Source organism: Cottoperca gobio, chromosome 12 (assembly GCF_900634415.1).
Source record: "Cottoperca gobio chromosome 12, fCotGob3.1, whole genome shotgun sequence".
Lineage (NCBI taxonomy): Eukaryota > Metazoa > Chordata > Actinopteri > Perciformes > Bovichtidae > Cottoperca > Cottoperca gobio.
The window spans coordinates 7,578,670-7,600,297 of record NC_041366.1 but is presented as its reverse complement, the minus strand read 5'-3'; the positions used below and the strand labels follow the sequence as shown (position 1 = coordinate 7,600,297).

The window sequence follows — 21,628 nt, the reverse complement described above, 5'->3', positions numbered from 1 at the left end:
TTTTGATTTCTGTTTCTGACACAAATGTAACTTATTTCAACTGATGTGCCTAAAGAGCAGAACCTTGAACACAGCTTGTTGTGGCCCCATGAATAAACTCTGTTGTTGATTACTGTGGATGGCGAAAGCTCTGCAGCACTAGAGCCTTCGCAGCTTTGGGCAAAGATACAAAACCTGAGTGACTGTACATGAGGACAGCTAGCAGCTGCCACTGTCCGTCTACACACACACACACACACACACACACACACACACACACACACACACACACACACACACACACACACACAGTGACTGAGCTGGTCCTTGTTGAGCACAGAGCTCATACTTGTCCGCGTCTTAGACACACGCAGTCGCACACAGTGAAGGAAAACACCAAGCGAGAACGTCTCCTTACCTGCCATGGGAATCTAACCTCTCAATCTGTGTACCTGTCAAAAAGCTTTGAGAAGACGGATCATTCTAGAGCCAGAATGAAAGTTGTGGAAACCGTTTCAGTCTTTCTGCTGGTTCTGGTCACCTCAAGTTATGGGATACGGAGAGGTACGTTTGTGAGGTTTCTATATGCTTCCACTTTTAAGGGTGTTTGTTAGCAGAAGTTGACAAAAGTGTCTCAAGCACATTCAGGTATTGTATAAAAACAGTGTGGATTCTGTATACTATAGGTTTTAATTCATGGTAGTGTTTAAGCTGTTTTGTGCTTTGTAGGCTAAACTAAGAATAATTATACAGAATATACAAAAACAGGACAAACAATATTGGGCTTTTGCATGTTCTTGCCTGTGACTGCTTACCATGTGTGATTAAATACGAGGAGCTTGGTTGGCTAAAGATCAACACGGTCAACAATGGAAAGGTGAGGAACAAATAAATATTACGGAGAGCATCCTTTATTTTTCCATCAATATTTCACCTTCTGTTAAGATGTTTTCTGAAGAGTCTGGTAAGGGTAGGGTTTAACCACATGCGTAGGTCTGAGATCAGCTGTTTTCTACCACATCCTGTGAGGAAAAGGAGAAGGTGTTTATAGGCCTACACAGTGTAAATGTGACTAAATCTATATCCTTCCTACACTCTGGCATATCCTCTAAGCAGACTGTTGTAAATGTGTTTAGGAACCGATTCACCTCCACCACAGTCATACCGTACGGGCAAACATGATCCGAACCTGTTGTGTAAAGTGGGCACCAAACAGCATTTATTCCCCTATTGTGTTGAGTAATAGAATTTTGTGGCTTTAATCAACTTCAGTGGCTGTCATCTATTTCGTGAAAAGTATAAAAAGAAAACTCCAGTGTTAATGACAAAATCTCACTTTTGAACGCAACAAGTTCGGTAGTGGCCTCGGGATTTCAGGACATGTGAGATGGTACCATATCAAATTCTGGCACAACTTTACAGTCACATGAACAGGCCCACAGAGCAGACCATTGACATACAATACATGTTTTATAAGTACAGATGTAGAGTGCACGCTGTAGATTGGCTCAGAGAAACAGGTGGTGTAGATGCTGTCACATTCTGCCAGGGTAGATATTGTAGCTGGGTTGCCATGGTGCAGGGCTGGGCTTGGCAGGCGACATGTGCTTTGATAATCGGTCGGACCGAATGAAGGTGGATACGGATGTGTGCGGCATCTTTCTTGTTGGTCCAAATCATTGTATTTTATTTTTCTTGCTATACCCAGAAGTGTGAAACTTCCTCTAAAAAACTAAACAGTAGACGTTTTTAAATTCGCTTTCCAGGACACACAAGACTCTCCAAGGACTTTTATCTTCGGTATTTTCGGACATAATCAATATTTATTGAAATACAGAGGACCATCTCTTCGGACAAACCTACTTCTATCTCTACAATCAAAATCTACTTTGTCGTTCAAAAAATAAAATCTGGAAAGGACAAAGATTTATAACACTTACTGGATTTTATTGTAATGCAACTCAACTTGTAAACATAAACTTATACGTAAATCTTAGTTTTTATTTTTCTATCGTTTTTATTTTTGAAGTATAACTGTTGATATTTAATAGGGGAGGTATCTTCACAAGCCATTTTTAGCTTTTTAAGTCTATTTTTATATACCTATATATTTGCAAATAAACTAACATTTATATTTAGGCTCCAGTTATACAAACAACATGTGTGTTGTTAGTCAGCAGCAGTTTTTAACTTTGGACAGAGCTGTGCTTTCCCCCTTCCTCCCTCTTCACACGCTTCAGCTTCATACTTCACATATTGTTCAGTAAATGTCCCACTTGTTGACGATACACAGTATCAAAACTCTGCATAATGAGAAACATACAACGCATATGCAAATCTAGCTTTCAATACACAATAACGAACACATACAAACTGTTGTTTCTTGCAGATGAAATTGAAACTATTCATACAATATTTGTCACAGAGAAATAATGGCTGGCTCTGTAGAGAGCAAATGCAAACAAACAAATCTGGCTCAGCTCATGTTTGTCATGTTGAATAATTGCACACACAGGAAGCTTGGGGAAGTGAATTAAACCTCTCCAGTTGGTTTCTGACCGTACATGATCATATTACCACCACTCTCTCTCTCCAGTGCTGCTGGGCTGTCGTCAGTGTGGTAGTTCACCCTCCTGTTGTTGTGTTGGTGCACGAGAGTCACTCCCAGTGTATTTCCATAATGTTGAACTAATCCTTTAAATACAAAAACATCTTTATTTTGAGATTTGTTAGACTGAACTTAAAGTTTTTTAAGATCAAGTGTAATCCTCCATGATGTGATCAAGCATAGTTTTACAAGCTGCGGCTGCAAATGACTATTTTGCAACTCTGGATTGACAAGTGCTGTAAAACTGCATTATGATATTATTATTAATATTATTATTGGGTCTTTGTTGTGGTTTTGAGGCGTGGGTCAGACGAGCGAAGCTGAGATGGATGACACAAAATGTCACTTTCATGTGTTCTGCTGGGCTGAGCTTGCTTTCATTAGCTGTTTGGTTTCATTTGAAATGAGTGAGAGCAAACAAACAAAATGGTTGTTGATCATTATTAATGTGTCGACTAAGATAATTATCTCTGTCTTGATTAAGTCACAGTGGTCTCGCGAATGAGACGGCTTTCAAGTTTGAGGCTTTCAATATTTCTGTTAAATGAACTGGTGACAGCATAAGCGTACTCCTTTTAGAATTACCCACGTAATTAGTCAAGTATGCTGCCAGCCAGTACTCTAAAATATGCTCTAGCAAGATGAACTGAGACCACTTGTGTATTTAAATGCAGCATGATAGGTTAAAGAGGGTTTCTGTGTGAGCTGAACCACTACAAACATCTGATCGCCTGGCATGCCACGAGAACAATACTGTTTCTGTGTTTGTCTTGTTTGAACACAATGATAGAATCAAGTTAAAAAAACAAGTATCTGGTCGGAGAGAATGCTGTTTACAATTGGTTTGTAAGTAAGTATGGAAAAACCCCAGAGGACAAAATGCAAATCAACACCAAAGAAACCAGAGGACGTTATAAGTTCCAGGCTCTACAGAAGGCTTTTATTATGGGAAAGAAAAGGTTGACAGACTTAATGAATACGGGAAACTATATAACACAGAAAAGATATAGTTCAAAATTGATGGAGAAAGATTTAATTGGTGGTCATTGCAGAGAGGGGCATCACCAAACAAGACATGAACGGCATATGTTGTAAAAGACATGTGTAGGGGCAGAACTGGCTTAGGGTAGGTACACAATGATCACTACGAAAAAAGATGTACTTCACTTGTTGGCCATAAGATACTAGGATTTTTCAAGAACATTCATTTTTAGACCTACACATACATAAAGTACAGCACATCTGTTCTACAATAGTCACACACAAATAGTAAAAGTAAGGAAAGTGAGTCATAATGAGAGGTAGTTGGTTTGGATCAAGCAGGCATTTGCAGTCCATAGTAGAGGCCAGATGTGAACACGTTTACTGGCCTCTTCTGAAGGCCTTAAACACACTGTATCACTTCTGGTGTCCAAACTGCATTTCATATCAAGAACAACAATAACATGAGCCACAGCAAAACCTTCGCCCTTCAGATGTTGTCCATCTGTTCTGACATAATATTGGAAAGAAAAAAACACATTCTTCAACAAACCTTTTCCAATCTTTCCAATCACTCGAAGCACTTTACAGCACATGTCAGTTGCCCATTCACACACATTCATACAGTCAGAGGCTACCATACACCACTGGCCAAGCCATCAGGAGCAATTTGGGGTTTAGTATCTTGCAGGGGCTTGGGATCGACTGGTGGACGACCACTCTACCGCCTGAGCCACAGCTGCACACTTAGCACTAAACAAACAGTACAACCAAGGTTGATGGGAATGTCGTTATAAATACATCCTCCAATGAGGTTGTTCTTTCGTTTCGGTTAGTTAGTTTGTCAGCAGGATTACAGGAAGTTTATGAAACTTGGTGGAAGGGTGTAGCATGGGCCAAAGAAGAACCCATTACATTTTGTAGCACATCCAAATCACTGAGTAGAAACACATTATCTTTCATTTTTGTTAACATTGTGAGATCTCCACTCAACGAGTACGCTTCTTCAAGTATTTGGTCATAATCCAAAGTAGAAAATAAATAAAAGTTCTGACCATAGGAACACCAAGGAAGTTATTAAAATACACCCTGAGTGGGAAAAGGAAATCCATCTAATTGTTGTGGATCATTAGGATTCATCCTCTGGGAAACATGTATCTACAAAATGTCACAGCATTTCATCCAATATTTCTCAAGACATTTTACTATAAAAGCCCAAAATGTCAATCTGCTGGTGGCACTTAAGTCCTGGGATTGCCAATGTCATTGGGGATGTGTCTTCTGGGGAACATGATTGTCTTTACGAAATGTCCTAACAATCCATCCAATGGTCTTTGAGATATTTCAGTTGATTGGCGGACACACTGACCCTCAGACCAATGGTACCATCTATAGAGCCATGGCTAAAAATAAGATTTAGGACTGCATACATGAAATGACTTAAAGCAGGTACTAGTGAGATCTTTCACCTTTCTTTGACCTCGGCTAAAATTGCATCCCAGTGTTTAAAACTGAGGATTAACCTCATGTCAGGGTTTCAGTTTGATTTACGGCTTTCTTTCCATCACCCCCGTTCGCTATGTTATTGCGAAATCGTTGTTTCACAAGAGACAAAACAAGTTAAATGTCCTTTAAACCCTAATCCTTTCTTTTTCTTCTTTGCTTTCTTCTCCATTCCCTTTGCCCTCCTCTGATCTTTCCTTCCCCTTTTCTCCTCTCCTCAGTTCATGCAAAGTTTAAAGTAAGCCTGAGGTCTCTGATCTGAATCCACATATAAACAGTTGCTGCCTCACCACTGTGCTGCTACTCTCTTCCTCCATCCCTTCTCCCTTTGAACGTGGCTTTTTGTTTTCACTCCCCCTCAATATAGTAATAAATAAATATCAGACCACCTTGCTAATACTGAGTTGCTTTACTTTTAACGCTTGAAAATAATCCATCTTCTCCTTTTACCTACAACTCTCTTTTGTTATTGACTAAATGGATGAAATAAATATACATAGATCACATATGTACCCTCGATTTACTTGGTTTATATCATTGAAAAGAACAGGTGGTTCTAATAACTTGTATACTCAGTGAACACATAGCTGGTAATCTACCCACTTTCCTTTTAACAAAGAACATCTGTGGAAATGAGATAGTGAAGAACAGTGTGTGCAGGGAGGGAGCCTATCCTTAAAACCTTTTGTTAAAATGTTGTTTTTGCTTCAACCTCTGCTTGAATTGAAAACAATAATAAAGTCTTTCCTCCTCCATCATCCTTTCGTCCCTCCAATCCTCTTCTTTACTTTATAAAGTTGCAAAATCACAAATGATTGCACAATCAAACAGACTTTTCTTCTCCTCAAGGTCAACCTCTAAACCTCTGATCTGGTGGTCCCAACATTAGTCAACAGTGATAGCTGGAATCAGAGTGACTGAAACAGATGACTCAGTCTAAAATAGGAATGCCAAGAATGTCAAATAATTAGGTTGAAAAGAAGCAGCTGTTGACATTTCCCTGAGTAAGACTGTAATGTATTATAAAGAAACAACATGCTCAATTTTCAACCCCATCTCCCATGTTACAAAAACTTATGCATGTAATTCCCTGTTCAGCGAACACATCTGCATAACCTTTATGCATCGGCACTCAATGAGCTGAATAACTAAGTGTGATGGTTGTGTACTGCAGTGGACACACATTCAACATTTCTGTTTGAAATAAAACATTCTTATTTTGTAACGCAATTCTTCATGTTTTCTTCATGTGTTCACCGCCTAGCGCCTCGTATCATCACCTTATTAGAGACGGTGGATATACTACTGGATCACAATGCCACCTTCATCTGTGAGGTGGAGTCCCGTCCCCCCGCTGACATCACTTGGACCAAGAATAACCACCCGATAATGTAAGTTTAAACCTATAACTACATAATTCAGATACTAATCTGTCTAGGATATTACTCCTGCAGGTTCAATAAGGAATGTACCAAATGTATGACAACAAAATAAAATACTTCTTTTTAACTTTGGTTTTGGGCAAAATCTTTGATGCATGTTCTTTCTCACTCAGGTCACCTAATACTTCCAAACAACTTAAAATCCAATTTTGTGCGTATTACTGTAATGTCTTTTGGTTGGCTGCTCTTTGCCATGATGACAATCACTGCTATTAACTGTATAATGTTAGTATTAAGCCTGGTTATTACAAGGCTAACCTTAAAATTACTAAATAGAAGCTAAATTTAGCCATCACAATAATAATAATAATAATAATAATAATAATAATAATAATAATAATAATAATAATAATAATAATAATAATAATAATAAGCTTTATTTGTATAGCACCTTTCATACAAGAATTGCAGCCCAAAGTGCTTCACAGAAAAAACATAGTACAATGCTATATTCAAGGTAAAGTGATAAAAGTCAGTAACTATATATACTATGTGTGGCCTTACAAGGCTAACATAGGCAAACAATGTTCAATACCTGAACCATTAGCTTCTTACTTGAATGATACAGTGACAATAGCTGCTTGTTTTGGACAGCAAAATGCTGACAATAAAGCAATTTTTAAATATTAATGACGTCACCATTAGCATCTATTAGCTGGCAAAACAATGGTACACTATCTGCACTAACAGCTAACTGCATGGCTAACATATTCCATTATTTGGTGCTTTCAACATTCACTGCTAATGTTGGCCATCACATTGCTAATAGTTGTATGGGTATTTGTATATGTTTAAACTATAAATACTGATAGTCACATATATCACTTACAGTTTGAACAGATTTTATTGTGTAAGGTTCTTATTGGACATTTGTCTAATGAGCATATTTCTAAAGCTCTAAATAATTCGAGACATTCTCTTCGGCTCACAATCAGACTCTTCTTTTTATCCAATCAGGTACTATGACCCCCGGTACATCACCAGGGAGCAGGGACAGATGCTAAGCATCCCTCGTGTCAGAGAGACAGACAATGGAGAGTACTGCTGCCTCGCAAGTAACGGCATTGGAGAGGCAGCCAAGAGCTGTGGAGCTCTGCAGCTAAAGATGAGTATGTCTGCTTTCTTTCAAGATTGAAGGGCTGGTTTCTAGACAATCTTGATCTTGAGTCCAGATTTTTTAAGGAATTTGCTGATGGTACAGTTCTATTATGAACAGCCAAGTCACAGTAGTATTGTATCTTCTCTGTCTCTCCAACAGAGCCTCAGATCAAACGTCATCCTACCAATGTAACTCTTCTGCTAGAATCGAAAGCAGTGCTGCCTTGTGTTACCCTCGGCAACCCCAAACCAGATGTCACCTGGCTCAAAGATGATGAACTTATCAAAGTATGACTTTCTTTTACTTCAACACATACAGCAACAACATCAGGAAGTTGTTGGAAGTTTTCCCGCTGTATGAAAAGTTTCACTTATTTAGCTTTAGCTTTAGTTAGATAATCATTGACAGAGTTTAGTGCAGTGTTTGTAAGTGTTTTCTGACGAGGACTGAGTGAACACTGTATATTTGCATAAAAGAGCCCAGTGCACTATTTTTAGCTTGGTTTCTAGTGTCACATAGAATTATATATTTTTTAAATAATGGTTTAAAAATGGTTCTATCTTTAAAACAATGTAAAACATTGTCTCATCTCTCCCAGATCAGTGACCGTGTTACCATTCTTGACTATGGTGCGTTGAAGATCCATAACATACAGAAGGAGGATGCAGGACAGTATCGCTGTGTGGCCAGAAATAGCTTTGGTTTGGCCTTCTCAAAGCCTGTCACCATAGAGGTCCAGGGTATGTATTTTAATGTGGTTCCCTTTCTACGCCTAATACAGTATGTCCACACTGTTTGGACTTTAAAATGGTATGTGGAGCCAGTGGAATATAATTGTTTGATTGCAGTACATGAATGTGAGTTTGTGTCTACACTGTGTGTTTCAACTTCAGCTCCAGCACGAATCCTGCGGGTTCCGAGGGAGAAGCGAGTAGCGTATGGCAGCCAGATTTCCCTGGAATGTAACGCCACAGGAAATCCGATCCCCACCATCACCTGGCTGGAAAATGGGAATACTGTGAGTGTTCAGGTTCAGTGTGTGTTTGTGTGTATGTTTTGGGGGGTTGACCAATATGGGTTTCTAAATGCTTATATGTTTCGGCTGAATTCTTTGTAAATCTCTATATGTGTCCCTGTCAGGGTCAAAAAGCATCTAAACTGCATATAAACAGACACTAAAGATCTCCATTAAAACAATTTCTAAAGTAATACAATTATTTATGGCAGCCTTATCATAAATGTTTGCGATCTCACCAGGAATATCACTGTCTTCTTCACAGTCATTGGGTTTGACTCAAATGTCATTCAACACAGCCAGCATCAGAGGCATTTGTATCACGTAGCTGACATTATGACACCTTGTCAGCCAGCGGAGCCTTTCATAATAGGGACACTTTGACAATAACAGAACAGATAGTCGGTAAAGCCAACATGCATTGCGATCTGATGAAATACTCACATGAAGTTGTATTTCTGAAACCCTCATCTTCACATAGCATAGATCAGGAAGCTACTCAGTAACATTGTCTACTTTGTCAAATTAACAGCAAACAGCTACCTAGCTTGCTTACAATCCAAAGAACAGACAGAGGGTTAAAGACACAATTTACTGCATAATTACAGTGACCTACTGTACATTTGGGAACAAATCTATTACTTGCTCAGTCCTCCAGAGGATCTATTTTTGGTGTCAGACATACAGATCTGCATTGCTGCTGCAGCTAGCAACACATTCCCATTAGGTCTATAGTGCCACATTTAGTCTACAGAAGCAACACACTATGTTCTTAAGTGATTAATCAGGCGACATAGTTTAAAGAGCAAGAAAAGGCAGAGGTTGGGGTGGATGGGCCAAGCAAACACCTGGGGGCTTTTACTACCCAGGGGACCATTGTACGTGTTCCATGTGAAACCAAAAGTCATTGTTGCCTTTTTTCATCTTATCAATGTAGGTTAACTTATGTAACGTAACCGACTTAAAATATGTCTCAAATGTGACGTACTTAACTTACATACAGTACGTTAAAAACATATGTATTTGAACCCAAACCATGATCTTTTCCCTAAACCTAACTACATAGTTGTGTTGCAAATCACAACTTTAACCATGTGTTTAAAACTGTGAGCCTTTCACAACCTGTGCTTGTTGCTGGTACTCTCCAACAATCATGTATGTAATTTAGCAAACTATTCTGTTGTTTAGGTATGAGCACGTGTTGCTTTTGAGACACCTGTCACTGTACGGCTCTGCATGACGACTGCGGTGTTATTGATATGCTGTCCACGTGGCTTGATCAACAAAACAATTGACTCTACTTTAAAGTAATATAATATAAGTCATATGAATGAGCAAGGGGAAAGGGAAAAACCAGGACACTAGGAACACTAATCCACACACATACTGTATTGCAAACATACAAGACATTATCCACTTATGCCTAGCCCTCTCTGTCTCCCTGCCTGTATTTCTCTCTCTTTCTTCCCTGAGAACATAATACACACTCTTATACACACACATGTAATGTATACCTTCGGTAACATCTGTAACCTTAACTAGTACAACTCGATACCAAACCTTAACCTACAAATCGAATGTAACCTTAACTCTAAAACTAAGTCTTGGCCCTTTAACAAACAAGTGAGTGAGAACTGACCAAAATGTCTTCATTTATCCACCACATCTTGGCCGACAAATGTATTCTTAGAAAGACAGAAGTCAAAGAGCATTAACACACACAAACGCATCTGCATGCATGACCAGAAACAGGCAATGAACACACACACACACACACACACACACACACACACACACACACACACACACACACACACACACACACACACACACACACACACACACACACTGCAGTCAAAGATTGTCAGTGGGATCAGTGATATAAACAGCAATGGCATTCTCATTATGATGACAGGCTTTCCCCAGAGATTGCCTTCCATTTAGCCAATAATACACAGTGTTATCAGCTTTAATTGGGCTGCCTTTTTTTAAAGGTGTTGAATGGTTTGTGTTAACTGCTGACTGTGTGAGACTCTAGGTGGATGGTCCGACGGCCCCAGCCATGTAAGGTGGTCTCAATATACAGCTGTTCCAGAGGGATGATATTGGTATTGAGGTCATAAAAAAAAGAAGATGGTGATGAGAATGGTGCTCTTGTTTTTGGTTTGTGTAGTTCTCCCACTCCACCTCTGTAAACTTCTGTGATCTTGTTAAAAACCTCATAGTTTCCCATAGTTTTTTTGTTCTTAGGTTGAAATTACATTCTTGACAATCCTAAGAATGTTAAACAGGACTTTCTTTTCAATCAGCCAGCAGACATTTATTATGTCTTCCGTTGCGGGCAGACATACATCACATAACGTCTGGGTATTTAATAGTCTTGGGTGCTAGCTATAATGTGATTACAGGCCCATAATGCTTGTAAATAATGTGTGTGTGTGTGTGTGTGTGTGTGTGTGTGTGTGTGTGTGAGCTGCTTTCCTGGCAGCTTGTTGAGGTCATTAATTTTAGCGGGGTTGGATCAAGCTCGTCACGAAAACAGGCGGTGTCAGACACGACTTCAAATATAGACATATCGCACATCAGCACCCACACACACACACACACACACACACACACACACACACACACACACACACACACACACACACACACACACACACACACACACACCACAAACTCTCACACATATAATTTATATATATACGTGTGTTGTATGTCGTTACAGAGACTAAAAACAACAAATACATTTTGTCTGGTTACATCTGCCCAGTGTGAATACCAGGGGATATTTAAATATTTTAAATAATCACAAGTGGTTATATTAATGGCAGACACGTAGTGTACTGTAGGCACTTAATTGTATCAGCTCAACACCCATGAGACTGTAATATACTTAGCGTATGAACACTTCAGACATTAAATAGACAACTTTTTACGATTTCATTTTATTTTCACATTATGTTCACAACTCAATTTTGCATTACTGTAACCATCTGACAAGGAGGGGATTAAATGGGTTGTTACTCTGTTGCATCTCAAAAAGTAAAACTCTGTTATGTTGCTCTGAGTCTCTGTGATCTGAATATAGCCAAACACATAATCATCCTGTGACATAACTGCTACCTGCTAACAGAGAGCATTGGTCATTTCTGGGCTGTTTTATAATATATTTTGGAATATTTTGGAACAAACATGTTCTGTAGCTTCAACTACAGGTTCCGACAGTAAATGCTGAGCTTTGACAGTCTGCTATCAAATATGCCACCATTCCTCCATGGAATCATTTACAACGCACCTTGAAGCTTCATATAGTATCTTTGAAGTAGTTTGAAAGAACTGCTGTGCAATAAGCTCACACCGCAATTTGCTAATGTAGCATTCAACCGGTCATTTCTCAAGTGGCAAACCAACACAAAATTATGTAGTACATCTCAGCTCTGAAAAAGCTGTGAAATAACACTGTACATCTCAGCAGCAACAACACAGTAGCTGGTGAACATAGTGGAGCATCTTGCAGCTAAAGAGCCGGATACTTCTCTCAGAAGTTGGTGGAAGAAATGGAGTGAATATTAGACTTACAATTTTCAGGTTTTAAGAAACAAAATGCCAAATAAATGATAATGTTGCTCCTTGTCTCTTGGATGTTCTAAATAGGCAACCGTTTCCTAACATGTTTGCCATAACAGCTTTATACAGATAATGCAGTATGTTAAGTGGTGTTTTAAGGCTATTCTGATGCCCCCTAGTGGACTAAAACAATATATATATATCTTTAATGAAAGGAGGCATAATTTTCATATTATAAAGCCAATAAATGTCGTGTATGGTGACACATTTCTGCTGTCTTTTTCTTTTATCTCAATCTTTTTTTTTTTTTCAGATCTCAGGCGCATCGGTCGAAGAGACTTTGACAGGAGAGGTGGTCCTGTCCGTTCTTAAAGTGACGGTGAATAAGCCTGCTCTGTATACATGTCTGGCCGCCAACAGGCACAACGCTGGAGCCAACACTGTCAAGGCAACTGCTAAAGTCACTGTCGCTGGTACAGAACCGTTTTTTTTTCATCTCCATTCGACTCTGACTGACTGGAGTCAAATAGTCATTGACAACTGTAGCTCTTACTTCTGTGTGTGTGTGTGTGTGTGTGTGTGTGTGTGTGTGTGTGTGTGTGTGTGTGTGTTAGGGGGTAGTTACTGCTTTGTCTTGAGTTATGTTAGCTGCCACTTATATTAGTTGGATTTTGGCTTCAGCTGTTTGTTGTCCCCCCATTTGGTTCAGCCACACTCGCCCCCCATGACCAGAGTCACCTAAAGCAAACACACACATCACTTCCTCCATGACCACACACACGGTCCCTCCACCTGGTTGTTCCTCAGTCTCCTCACAGCTAGCTATGACTTTGTAAGAGAAGCACCATGGTTGGTTTTCTCTTTCTACAGGGACTGATTTTTGTCTTTTTTCCTCCACTCTTCTCCCCTTTCCTCCTACTTGTGTTTCTTCAACCAACATCTTCTGGATATTGCCACTTCCCAATAGAGTGGAGGTAAGAGACATGGTCTGTGCCTTGCTTCTATATGCTAAATTATTTTGTTCTTTCTTGATTTACTATGTAGTAACAGGGTTAGTCAGCCCATTCGAACCACTTTGTTTCATAAAAATGACGCAGCACATTGCCTGTGACTGAATTCTATACCGGCACCGTAACCATCTGTGTTTGAAGAAAGTAAGTGCTGTTTTTTCCTTTGGGTCTGCTGAAGACAATACACATTTTAGCTCTGGCAATAAACTGCAATGCGGCCTGTCAGTGAACCCATATGGTGTGAGCTGAATTTGAACTTTGCTGAACCACACCACAACCCCAAGTCCCACATCTGGACTATGTAACTGCAGAGAGAGAGAGATTTAAAGACAGAGACGTAGGGAAAAAAGGAAAAAAGGAAATGTTGGCCTTGTGATGCCTGATGAGAATTTCTGAGGTAAGAATTAAGAAAGAGACAATGGATTGCAGTTCATAGACAGACACAAGGATTAGGCTTAATGGTTAGATGATTTTCCAACTCATGACCTCATCTGGACTATATCTAATGTAGGATGTAGGAACAGAGAGAGTTATAGAGAGAAAGTAAAGAGAAGGAAGATGGTGGGGATGATGGATTTACAGGTCAGCTTTAGGTTAGATGGTTTGACTCTGTTGAAGCACCAACTTTGCCAAGAGGCGACATCTGGAGTTTGTAAGCGTTGCAGTATACAGACAACTGAGAAACAACTGGAGTGAAGGCTGTCAGACAGACAGGCAGGCAGAGAGACCATGGATGTGGATCAAGTCCATGCAGGAGGATGAACAGACATAAGAACTGGAAAACAAGAAGGCAGACAGAGTAGGAACACAGTAAGACAGGCAGGTTTATGTATGTATATACAGTATGTCTGATCTGTTCAATCTAGAAGGACATCCACTTGACTAGGCAGACAGACATGATTGTTTTGTATTCTACAATCCATTTCTGTGATCAACATCTGTTGAAAAGGATTTTTCAGAACCACTTTCTGTTTAGTTTTTTGAAGTGCACACACTTCCACACAAGTTCACTAACTGTCAGCCAAAGCCGTAAAAGACAATTTGCTCTGGGGACCCATAGTCAGGATCTAGATCTCACTGTTTTTCTTTCTTTTTTTGTAAAATACACATCCACAGAAATTACAAATGGGTCCAGGCAATATTATGATACAGATGAAGGACAGTACCATGGTGGACGTTTTTCACTGTGTGTTGAGCGGTAACTACTGTAAATGTAAAATGCTAACATACATCGCCATTTGTAATACTCCTAGTTAACTATATAGGTACGAGCATAACCTTGAAAACTCCTCCAGTATATGTATGTAAGTCAATTAAAGTTAACTAATTGAATAACTGGTCTAGTTAATACATCAATTTCCCATTCCTACAAGTGAGGTCTAGGCAAAGTAACTTGACTTTATCCAGATCTAGTTTAGATATGTTACTTATGCCGACGAGCGCATACTAATTAGTATGTGACCTGTCCAGGGTATACTCAATGGATAATGGATGGATGAACTTGTCTTCCTTATAGAACAATTGTTATACCTGCTTATCCTACACATAAATAAATAAAACCAGAACATGTGTTAAAGCCAGACAAGGTTATAGCAATTAGCTATACAATCATACTTAATATATCTGTTCATCTTAAGAATGTCTTTCTGCCTGACAAGTTGTGGCATAACATATATAAACATATATCTGCATATGAATGTAGAATCTGTTGGCAACAGGACAAGATTTTGTTATCAGAAGTGTTCTGAATTCCATATGTAGTCCATTTAGTTTTGGCCAATCGCATTTGAGCGGCAAAAGAGGTGGACCACATTTGCCCAAATGCAGTCTTGGAAACCATACGCTATCATCTGACAACAATAGCTTTTTATTGGTTGTTTAATCTGCACACATATGCAGTTATCCATTTATAGAGATAAGCCATGGATCGTCTCTCAAGTCAATAACAATGACTTGAATTATACTATACCATACTGTTCTTAGAGGAAGACTGTTAGCTTAAGAATCCTTGTGTTTTGGAAAACTTAAGGACTTAAAAAGCATTGGAGCCTTAGCAATGGAACACAGTGGTAGACAGAAAGACATGATACACCCTTTGAACTTTGTTTAGTTATTGGTCAAGCAAACAAATCTTATAGTTGTGCGTTTCTTCTTCACAGACTCTACAAGGGCGTTGCAGGCTATTGCAGTGCATATCGTGGAGATGTGTGCCGCACCATCCTGAGAGATGATCTGCTGGTTTTCTTTAATTCCTCCCTCTCGGACCCTGAGGACATGCAGGAGTACCTGGTTCAGAGTTGGTGGACGGAGCTGGAAGGACTCAGTATGCTGTGTAGCCCCGCGGTACGCTCACTGCTCTGCCACTCCTCGTTCCCGGACTGCAACCCATCAGGGTTAGGACCGGCACCTAAACCTGTCTGCAGGTAGAACACGCCTCTCTTTGTTTCAACTGTTTGGTAGCACAGTATAGGAAAGACGGTTGAAGGAGCATCATCATGTCTTTTTTTTCCTTTACAAAACAGAGAGCACTGCCTTGCAGTGAAGGAGCTGTACTGCCATAAGGAGTGGTTGGTTCTAGAGGGCAGCAGTTCAGTTCAGCCTGGCTTCTTCAGCTCTGTCCCTGGGTCCCACACTCCCACTTCACTGCTGCCCAACTGTCAGGCCTTACCAAGTCTTCGCACAGACCCTGATGCTTGCACACATGTCCCTTTTGTAGGTGAGATATCCCTTACTGAGACTATATAATTTTGAAACAAGCACCTAATCTAAAACATAGGTCTTCAACAGGGGGTCCGTGGTACTGTAGGGGAAATTGTTTGTAGATAAAGCAAGACAGAGCAAGACAGAGCAGGACAGAGCGGAGGAAAGACCTCTTCAAGCTTCTTCTATACAATATATACAGTTGGGTTTCCCTGCTCCACGCTACACCAGTTTGGAGGTCCTTGGCTTGAAAAACGTTGAGCACCCCTGATCTAAAATATGAAGAGATTGGCAGAATTCAAATGTATGGACTTTTTTGGAGACTTCCAGGGAGTCCGCTTGGGGTCCATAGTTCACCAAACTTCACTGATTTAATTACCCACAATTCAATGCAATACGGACATGACATTGAAATTTTTCCAATTGTGCACAAAAAACCCAAAATAAACCTAATATGAATGGGTCAATGTTACTTGAGCCATTTAGGCCAGCGATATGTAGACGTATAGGCTATAGAGGAAGGATGGCAAGAATCTGGTGATACGATACTTATCATTATACAGGGATTAGGATTCAATGTATTGCGATACGGTATGTATGTATATTTTTTATATAATATATAAACTGTCATAGTATATAAAACACACCATCATATGCATAAGAGTTTACTTTTTTACTTTTTAGAACAGTGGGTTTTCTTCATTTGCATTTATCACAGTGCCTGTAACAACCAACATCATAGCACTACTTTTTGAGCACACTGGGTAAAGGAATTAACATGTTCCTTTATCAGTAAAAATAAATAAAAGTGCTTGCATAATTCTTTAGGTTAACAAATAAAGTAAATAATAAAATGTTAACAGGATATACCCATATTTTCTTACACCCCTGCTATAGAGGTAATGAAAATGCATTTGATTATTACAGAGCAACCGCCTGAGTGATTGGGTCAGGTTAAGACAACCATTGGCCTCTGGTACTGTGTAGGGAGTACAACAAGTGTTGTAAGTGTTGCAGCGATCACAGTAAACATGATTGTAGTTGTCGCTGGAACGTTTCCACAGCAATGAGTGAACCAGATTATCTATCGGCAACTTGTTATAGGGTTGCAGTCTTGCGCCCTCTCAGACTTGATGACGATCAACATGCCACAGTATGTGAAGTTCAGAGGGTGGAAGTTTAGATTCAACTTTTCCTACATTTTTCCTGCATGGAGCATGTTATATACATGCTTCTCTTTCAAAATGTCATAAACTCAATGGTTCATATGCATTAGTTTGAATACAGCTAACAGTTTGCCGTGTTACAGAAGAACAATTACAAACAAGTGTATCTTGTTTCTTGCTGTGAAAGACATGAATTAACATGCTGAACCTTACATTCTTTATTGCTCTTCTAGAATCAGCTAGCTATAAGATTTGCAGTAAAGCTAAGCAATCTCAGCATAAAAGCGGAAAAGAAATGGAGCGTGTAAAAGAAAAGCAGGAGTTGGCTGGGTGCAGTGTCTCATAGCCAAATAAAGCCGGGCCTGCTAAACTGCAGGTCACTGATACCGATGAGGTCATTAAGAAGGTCTGACTGGCTGAGCCAAAACATACAGCTTGTGTGTGTGGTGTATGCTTTGAAGTAGGCGTAGTATTGTGCATGTTTATTCTGTAATATAATCTTAACTGTACTGAATTGACCTTCAGTGCTGTTATTTTTTTATTCAGCTGTGCTTCCTCTTAAAATGTATTTTTTTATCTGTTCTTTTCTGCATTTCAGACATCAAGAAAGATCAGGTTACAAGTAAGTGGGAAAAGTGCAATACAAATCATCAAATCAAGTAGTAATTGTTAAAACATATTAATCCTATATCTGTTTGGTATCAACAGCAACATGTTATAATGACAGAGGCCATTTCTACCAAGGCAGCGTGAACGTGACGAGGTCTGGGATACCATGTCAGTCATGGAGCCAACAGGTATTGTGGTTTGTGTGCGTGTACATCACTGCACGATGTGTAGAACTTATATACAACTTAAACACAACGGAAATATACAGTGTAGATACAAAATAACAACATGGTTTCATTATAACCCACCAATCAAAATCACCGTAAAATAAAGATAAAGAAAATAAATGGGGGAATTGTTTAACAGAGGCGATAACATTTTTAGCTGTTGATATTGAGGCCGCCAACACAACTGATGTCTGTATTTATAAATCCAAGAGTGGAAGTTTCTAAATTAAAATGTGACTGAACATGCACGCACGCACGCACGCACGCACGCACGCACGCACGCACGCACACACATACTCCCTCCCGGCGGCCCAAAAGCCTCTTTATGTTTTTATGGCTTTGCTCAGTGAGAGAGTCTGTTAGGGTGGGCTGTTACCACTCTCCTGTGCAGTGTGTGCGTGTGCGTGTGTGTGTGTGTGTGTGTGTGTGTGTGTGTGTGTGCCAGGTCAGCATAGAGGGAGGGGCTCATCATGTCACATCCTGCCTCTGGAAGCAATTAGCTTTCACACGCATATGCTGCACAGACTCCATCACTAACACACACACTCTAACATGTTACACTCTGAAATGGAGAACATTTGCTCTGTAAATAATATTAACAAATTAACAAATATTAACGTATTCTCTCTCTCACTCTTGAGTCCATGAGTCTCTATGAGATCTACAGTAGTAGTACTATTGTATTCCATTTAGCTAACCTTAGCTTAATTTGGTAGGTAGCTACAGCTGGCATTTCACTTTTTTGACGATACGGTACGGTACAAAATTGACGTTCATAGGATATCATTACCACAGTCTAAAAAAGTCTGCAGTGAGATCAGCGAGAATATGGCATGTGCTGATTCCAGGAAAAAAATGGAATTCTGTGATATCATATGGTGAGCTGGCCAAATCTTAAAAGTAGGCTTCTAAACACAATTGGATTATTTTGATGATTATGCTTAACTTCCTGGCCAGCATCAAAGCTTTCATTTCCTGTTTTAAGTATAATAATAGCATGATTGGGATAATGTCTGGCAGAACATTTCTCCCAGAGGGAAATGAGAAGCTGATTGCACCACTTTCTTTCTTAACTCAAATTAACTTCTTTTTTTTTATCAAACATTCTTATTTTTTGGGAAATATTTGTTACACAAAAACTAAAAGGACACAGTATGATTTCTTTAATATTTTACTCTAATTCCCAAATTTCCAAATCATAGTTAATATTCACTAATCTAATTGTATTTAAAAGTAATTACTGTATATAATGAGTTTCTTGCATTATGAATGAATGAATGCATTTTGAATTGCCTTGTTATTGAAATGTGCTATATAAATGAACTTGCCTCGCCTTACCGAATCTGTGAATGTGCATGTTTTGATTGTGGTTTACCATGTGTGTCTTCGATAAACATAGATGTGTGTGAACTTCACACACATTTAGACAATTATTGTTGCATTTTTTTATTAAAATGACGTTAATGCGTTATTATGATGTTAGCTCTGACAGCACTAATGTGAAGCTATTACTTTGTTTTCGCATTTTCCTGTGTTTGGAAATGTACAAAAAACTGAAGGAACAACTTTAAAATGAATTCCAACCAACATCCAACTTCATTTAAAATATCTTTCTTTACATGAATTAACTCTGATCCATGACGCTCTGTAGTATTACTAATGGTGGATTTACGGTTGAAACCACAGTGTATCTTTTACCTGCCTACGTTGTCCATCAGTGTCACAGGAGCAGCAGATGCTCCTTATACAGTATATCTCAAAAGTGAGTACACCCTTTAGATTTTTGCAAATATTCTGTTATATCCTTTCAGGGGATAACATTATCCTACTGAAACTTTGATATAACTTAAAGTAGTCAGTGTGCTGCTTGAATAACAGTATAGATTTATTGTCCTTTGAAAATTACTCAGTACACAGCTGTTAATGTCTAAACAGCTGGCAACAAAAGTGAGTACACCCCATAGTGAACATGTCTAAATTGTGCCCAAAGTGTCAATATTTTGTGTGACCACCATTGTTATCTAGCACTGCTTTAACCCTCCTGGGCATGGAATTCACCAGAGCTGCACAGGTTGCTTCTGGAATCTTCTTCCACTCCTCCACGACGACATCACGGAGCGCACGGATGTTGAACACCTTGCACTCCTCCACCTTCCTCTTGAGGATGCCCCACATGTGCTCAATTGGGTTTAGGTCTGGAGACATACTTGGCCAGTCCATCACCTTAACCTTCAGCTTCTTCAGCAAGGCCGTTGTCATCTTGGAGGTGTGTTTAGGGTCATTATCATGTTGGAAAACTGCCCTACGGCCCAGTTTCCGAAGAGAGGGGATCATGCTCTGCTGCAGGATGTCACAGTATATATTGGAATTCATGTGTCCCTCAATGAAATGCAGCTCCCCAGTGCCGGCAGCACTCATGCAGCCCCAGACCATGATGCTGCCACCACCATGCTTGACTGTAGGCAAAACACATTTGTCTTGGTACTCCTCACCAGGGTGCCGCCACACACGCCGGACACCATCTGACCCAAACAGGTTTATTTTGGTCTCATCAGACCACAGGACATGGTTCCAGTAACTCATGTTCTTGGATTCATTGTCTTCAGCAAACTGTTTGCGGGCTTTCTTATGCATCGGTTTCAGAAGGGGCTTCTGTCTGGGGCGACGGCCATACAAACCGATTTGATGCAGTGTGCGGCGTATGGTCTGGGCACTGACAGGCTGACATCCCACTTCTGCAACCTCTGCAGCAATGCTGGAAGCACTCGCACGTCTATTTTTGGAAACCAACCTCTGGATATGACGCTGAGCACGTGGACTCAACTTCTTTGGTCGACCCTGGCGAGGCCTGTTCCGAGTGGAACCTGTCCTGGAAAACCGCTGTATGATCTTAGCCACTGTGCTGCAACTCATTTTCATGGTGTTGGCAATCTTCTTATAGCCAAGGCCATCTTTGTGAAGCGCAATAATCCTTTTTTTCAGCCGCTCAGAGAGTTCCTTGCCATGAGGTGCCATGTTGTCCAGCATTCAGAGAGAATTGTGCCCAAAACACCAAATTTAACAGCCCTGCTTATCATTTACACCTGAATCCTTGTAACACTAACGAGTCACATGACACCAGGGCGGGAAAACAACATCATTGGGCACAATTAGGACATGTTCACTATGGGGTGTACTCACTTTTGTTGCCAGCTGTTTAGACATTAACAGCTGTGTACTGAGTAATTTTCAAAGGACAATAAATCTATACTGTTATTCAAGCAGCACACTGACTACTTTAAGTTATATCAAAGTTTCAGTAGGATAATGTTATCCCCTGAAAGGATATAACAGAATATTTGCAAAAATCTAAAGGGTGTACTCACTTTTGAGATATACTGTACTTTGTCGTATTTCGAAAAGCGATGGTTTGGTTGAAAGTCATCATTTACCTTCTAAGCATCACAGAGCAGATGTTTCTAAGCAAATATTCTTTATAGTGGATATAAGACATTCTGCAACGATAAGTCCTGCAGGAAATGAAACCTTCATGTTACTCAAGTCATATCTTACCCTCCATAGTAAAATCACATTTATGGGGAGTACACACTGAACACATGTGCATGCTGTAGTGTGCATACTGTATAAATTCCTATTTTGAGTCATAGAGAAATACCACAACCAAACTTTGACTACGTCTTTTTGAGTTGAGATCTGTACCAGGACACATTTTGGTCTTT

General features: G+C 39.7%; 1 protein-coding gene across 1 annotated transcript in view; it reads left to right on the top strand.

The window, feature by feature from the left end:
- Positions 1-342: 342 nt before the first annotated feature.
- The window catches only part of musk (muscle, skeletal, receptor tyrosine kinase), a 32,954-nt gene continuing 11,668 nt past the window's right edge, over positions 343-21,628 (top strand). The window contains exons 1-12 of the mRNA XM_029445446.1: positions 343-543; positions 6,336-6,462; positions 7,471-7,622; positions 7,772-7,899; positions 8,211-8,352; positions 8,506-8,630; positions 12,511-12,670; positions 13,165-13,171; positions 15,367-15,630; positions 15,730-15,923; positions 17,672-17,695; positions 17,782-17,870. Coding sequence (XP_029301306.1) covers positions 474-543; positions 6,336-6,462; positions 7,471-7,622; positions 7,772-7,899; positions 8,211-8,352; positions 8,506-8,630; positions 12,511-12,670; positions 13,165-13,171; positions 15,367-15,630; positions 15,730-15,923; positions 17,672-17,695; positions 17,782-17,870 — 1,482 coding nt within the window. The 5' untranslated portion in view covers positions 343-473. The remainder of the gene's footprint in view (positions 544-6,335; positions 6,463-7,470; positions 7,623-7,771; positions 7,900-8,210; positions 8,353-8,505; positions 8,631-12,510; positions 12,671-13,164; positions 13,172-15,366; positions 15,631-15,729; positions 15,924-17,671; positions 17,696-17,781; positions 17,871-21,628) is intronic.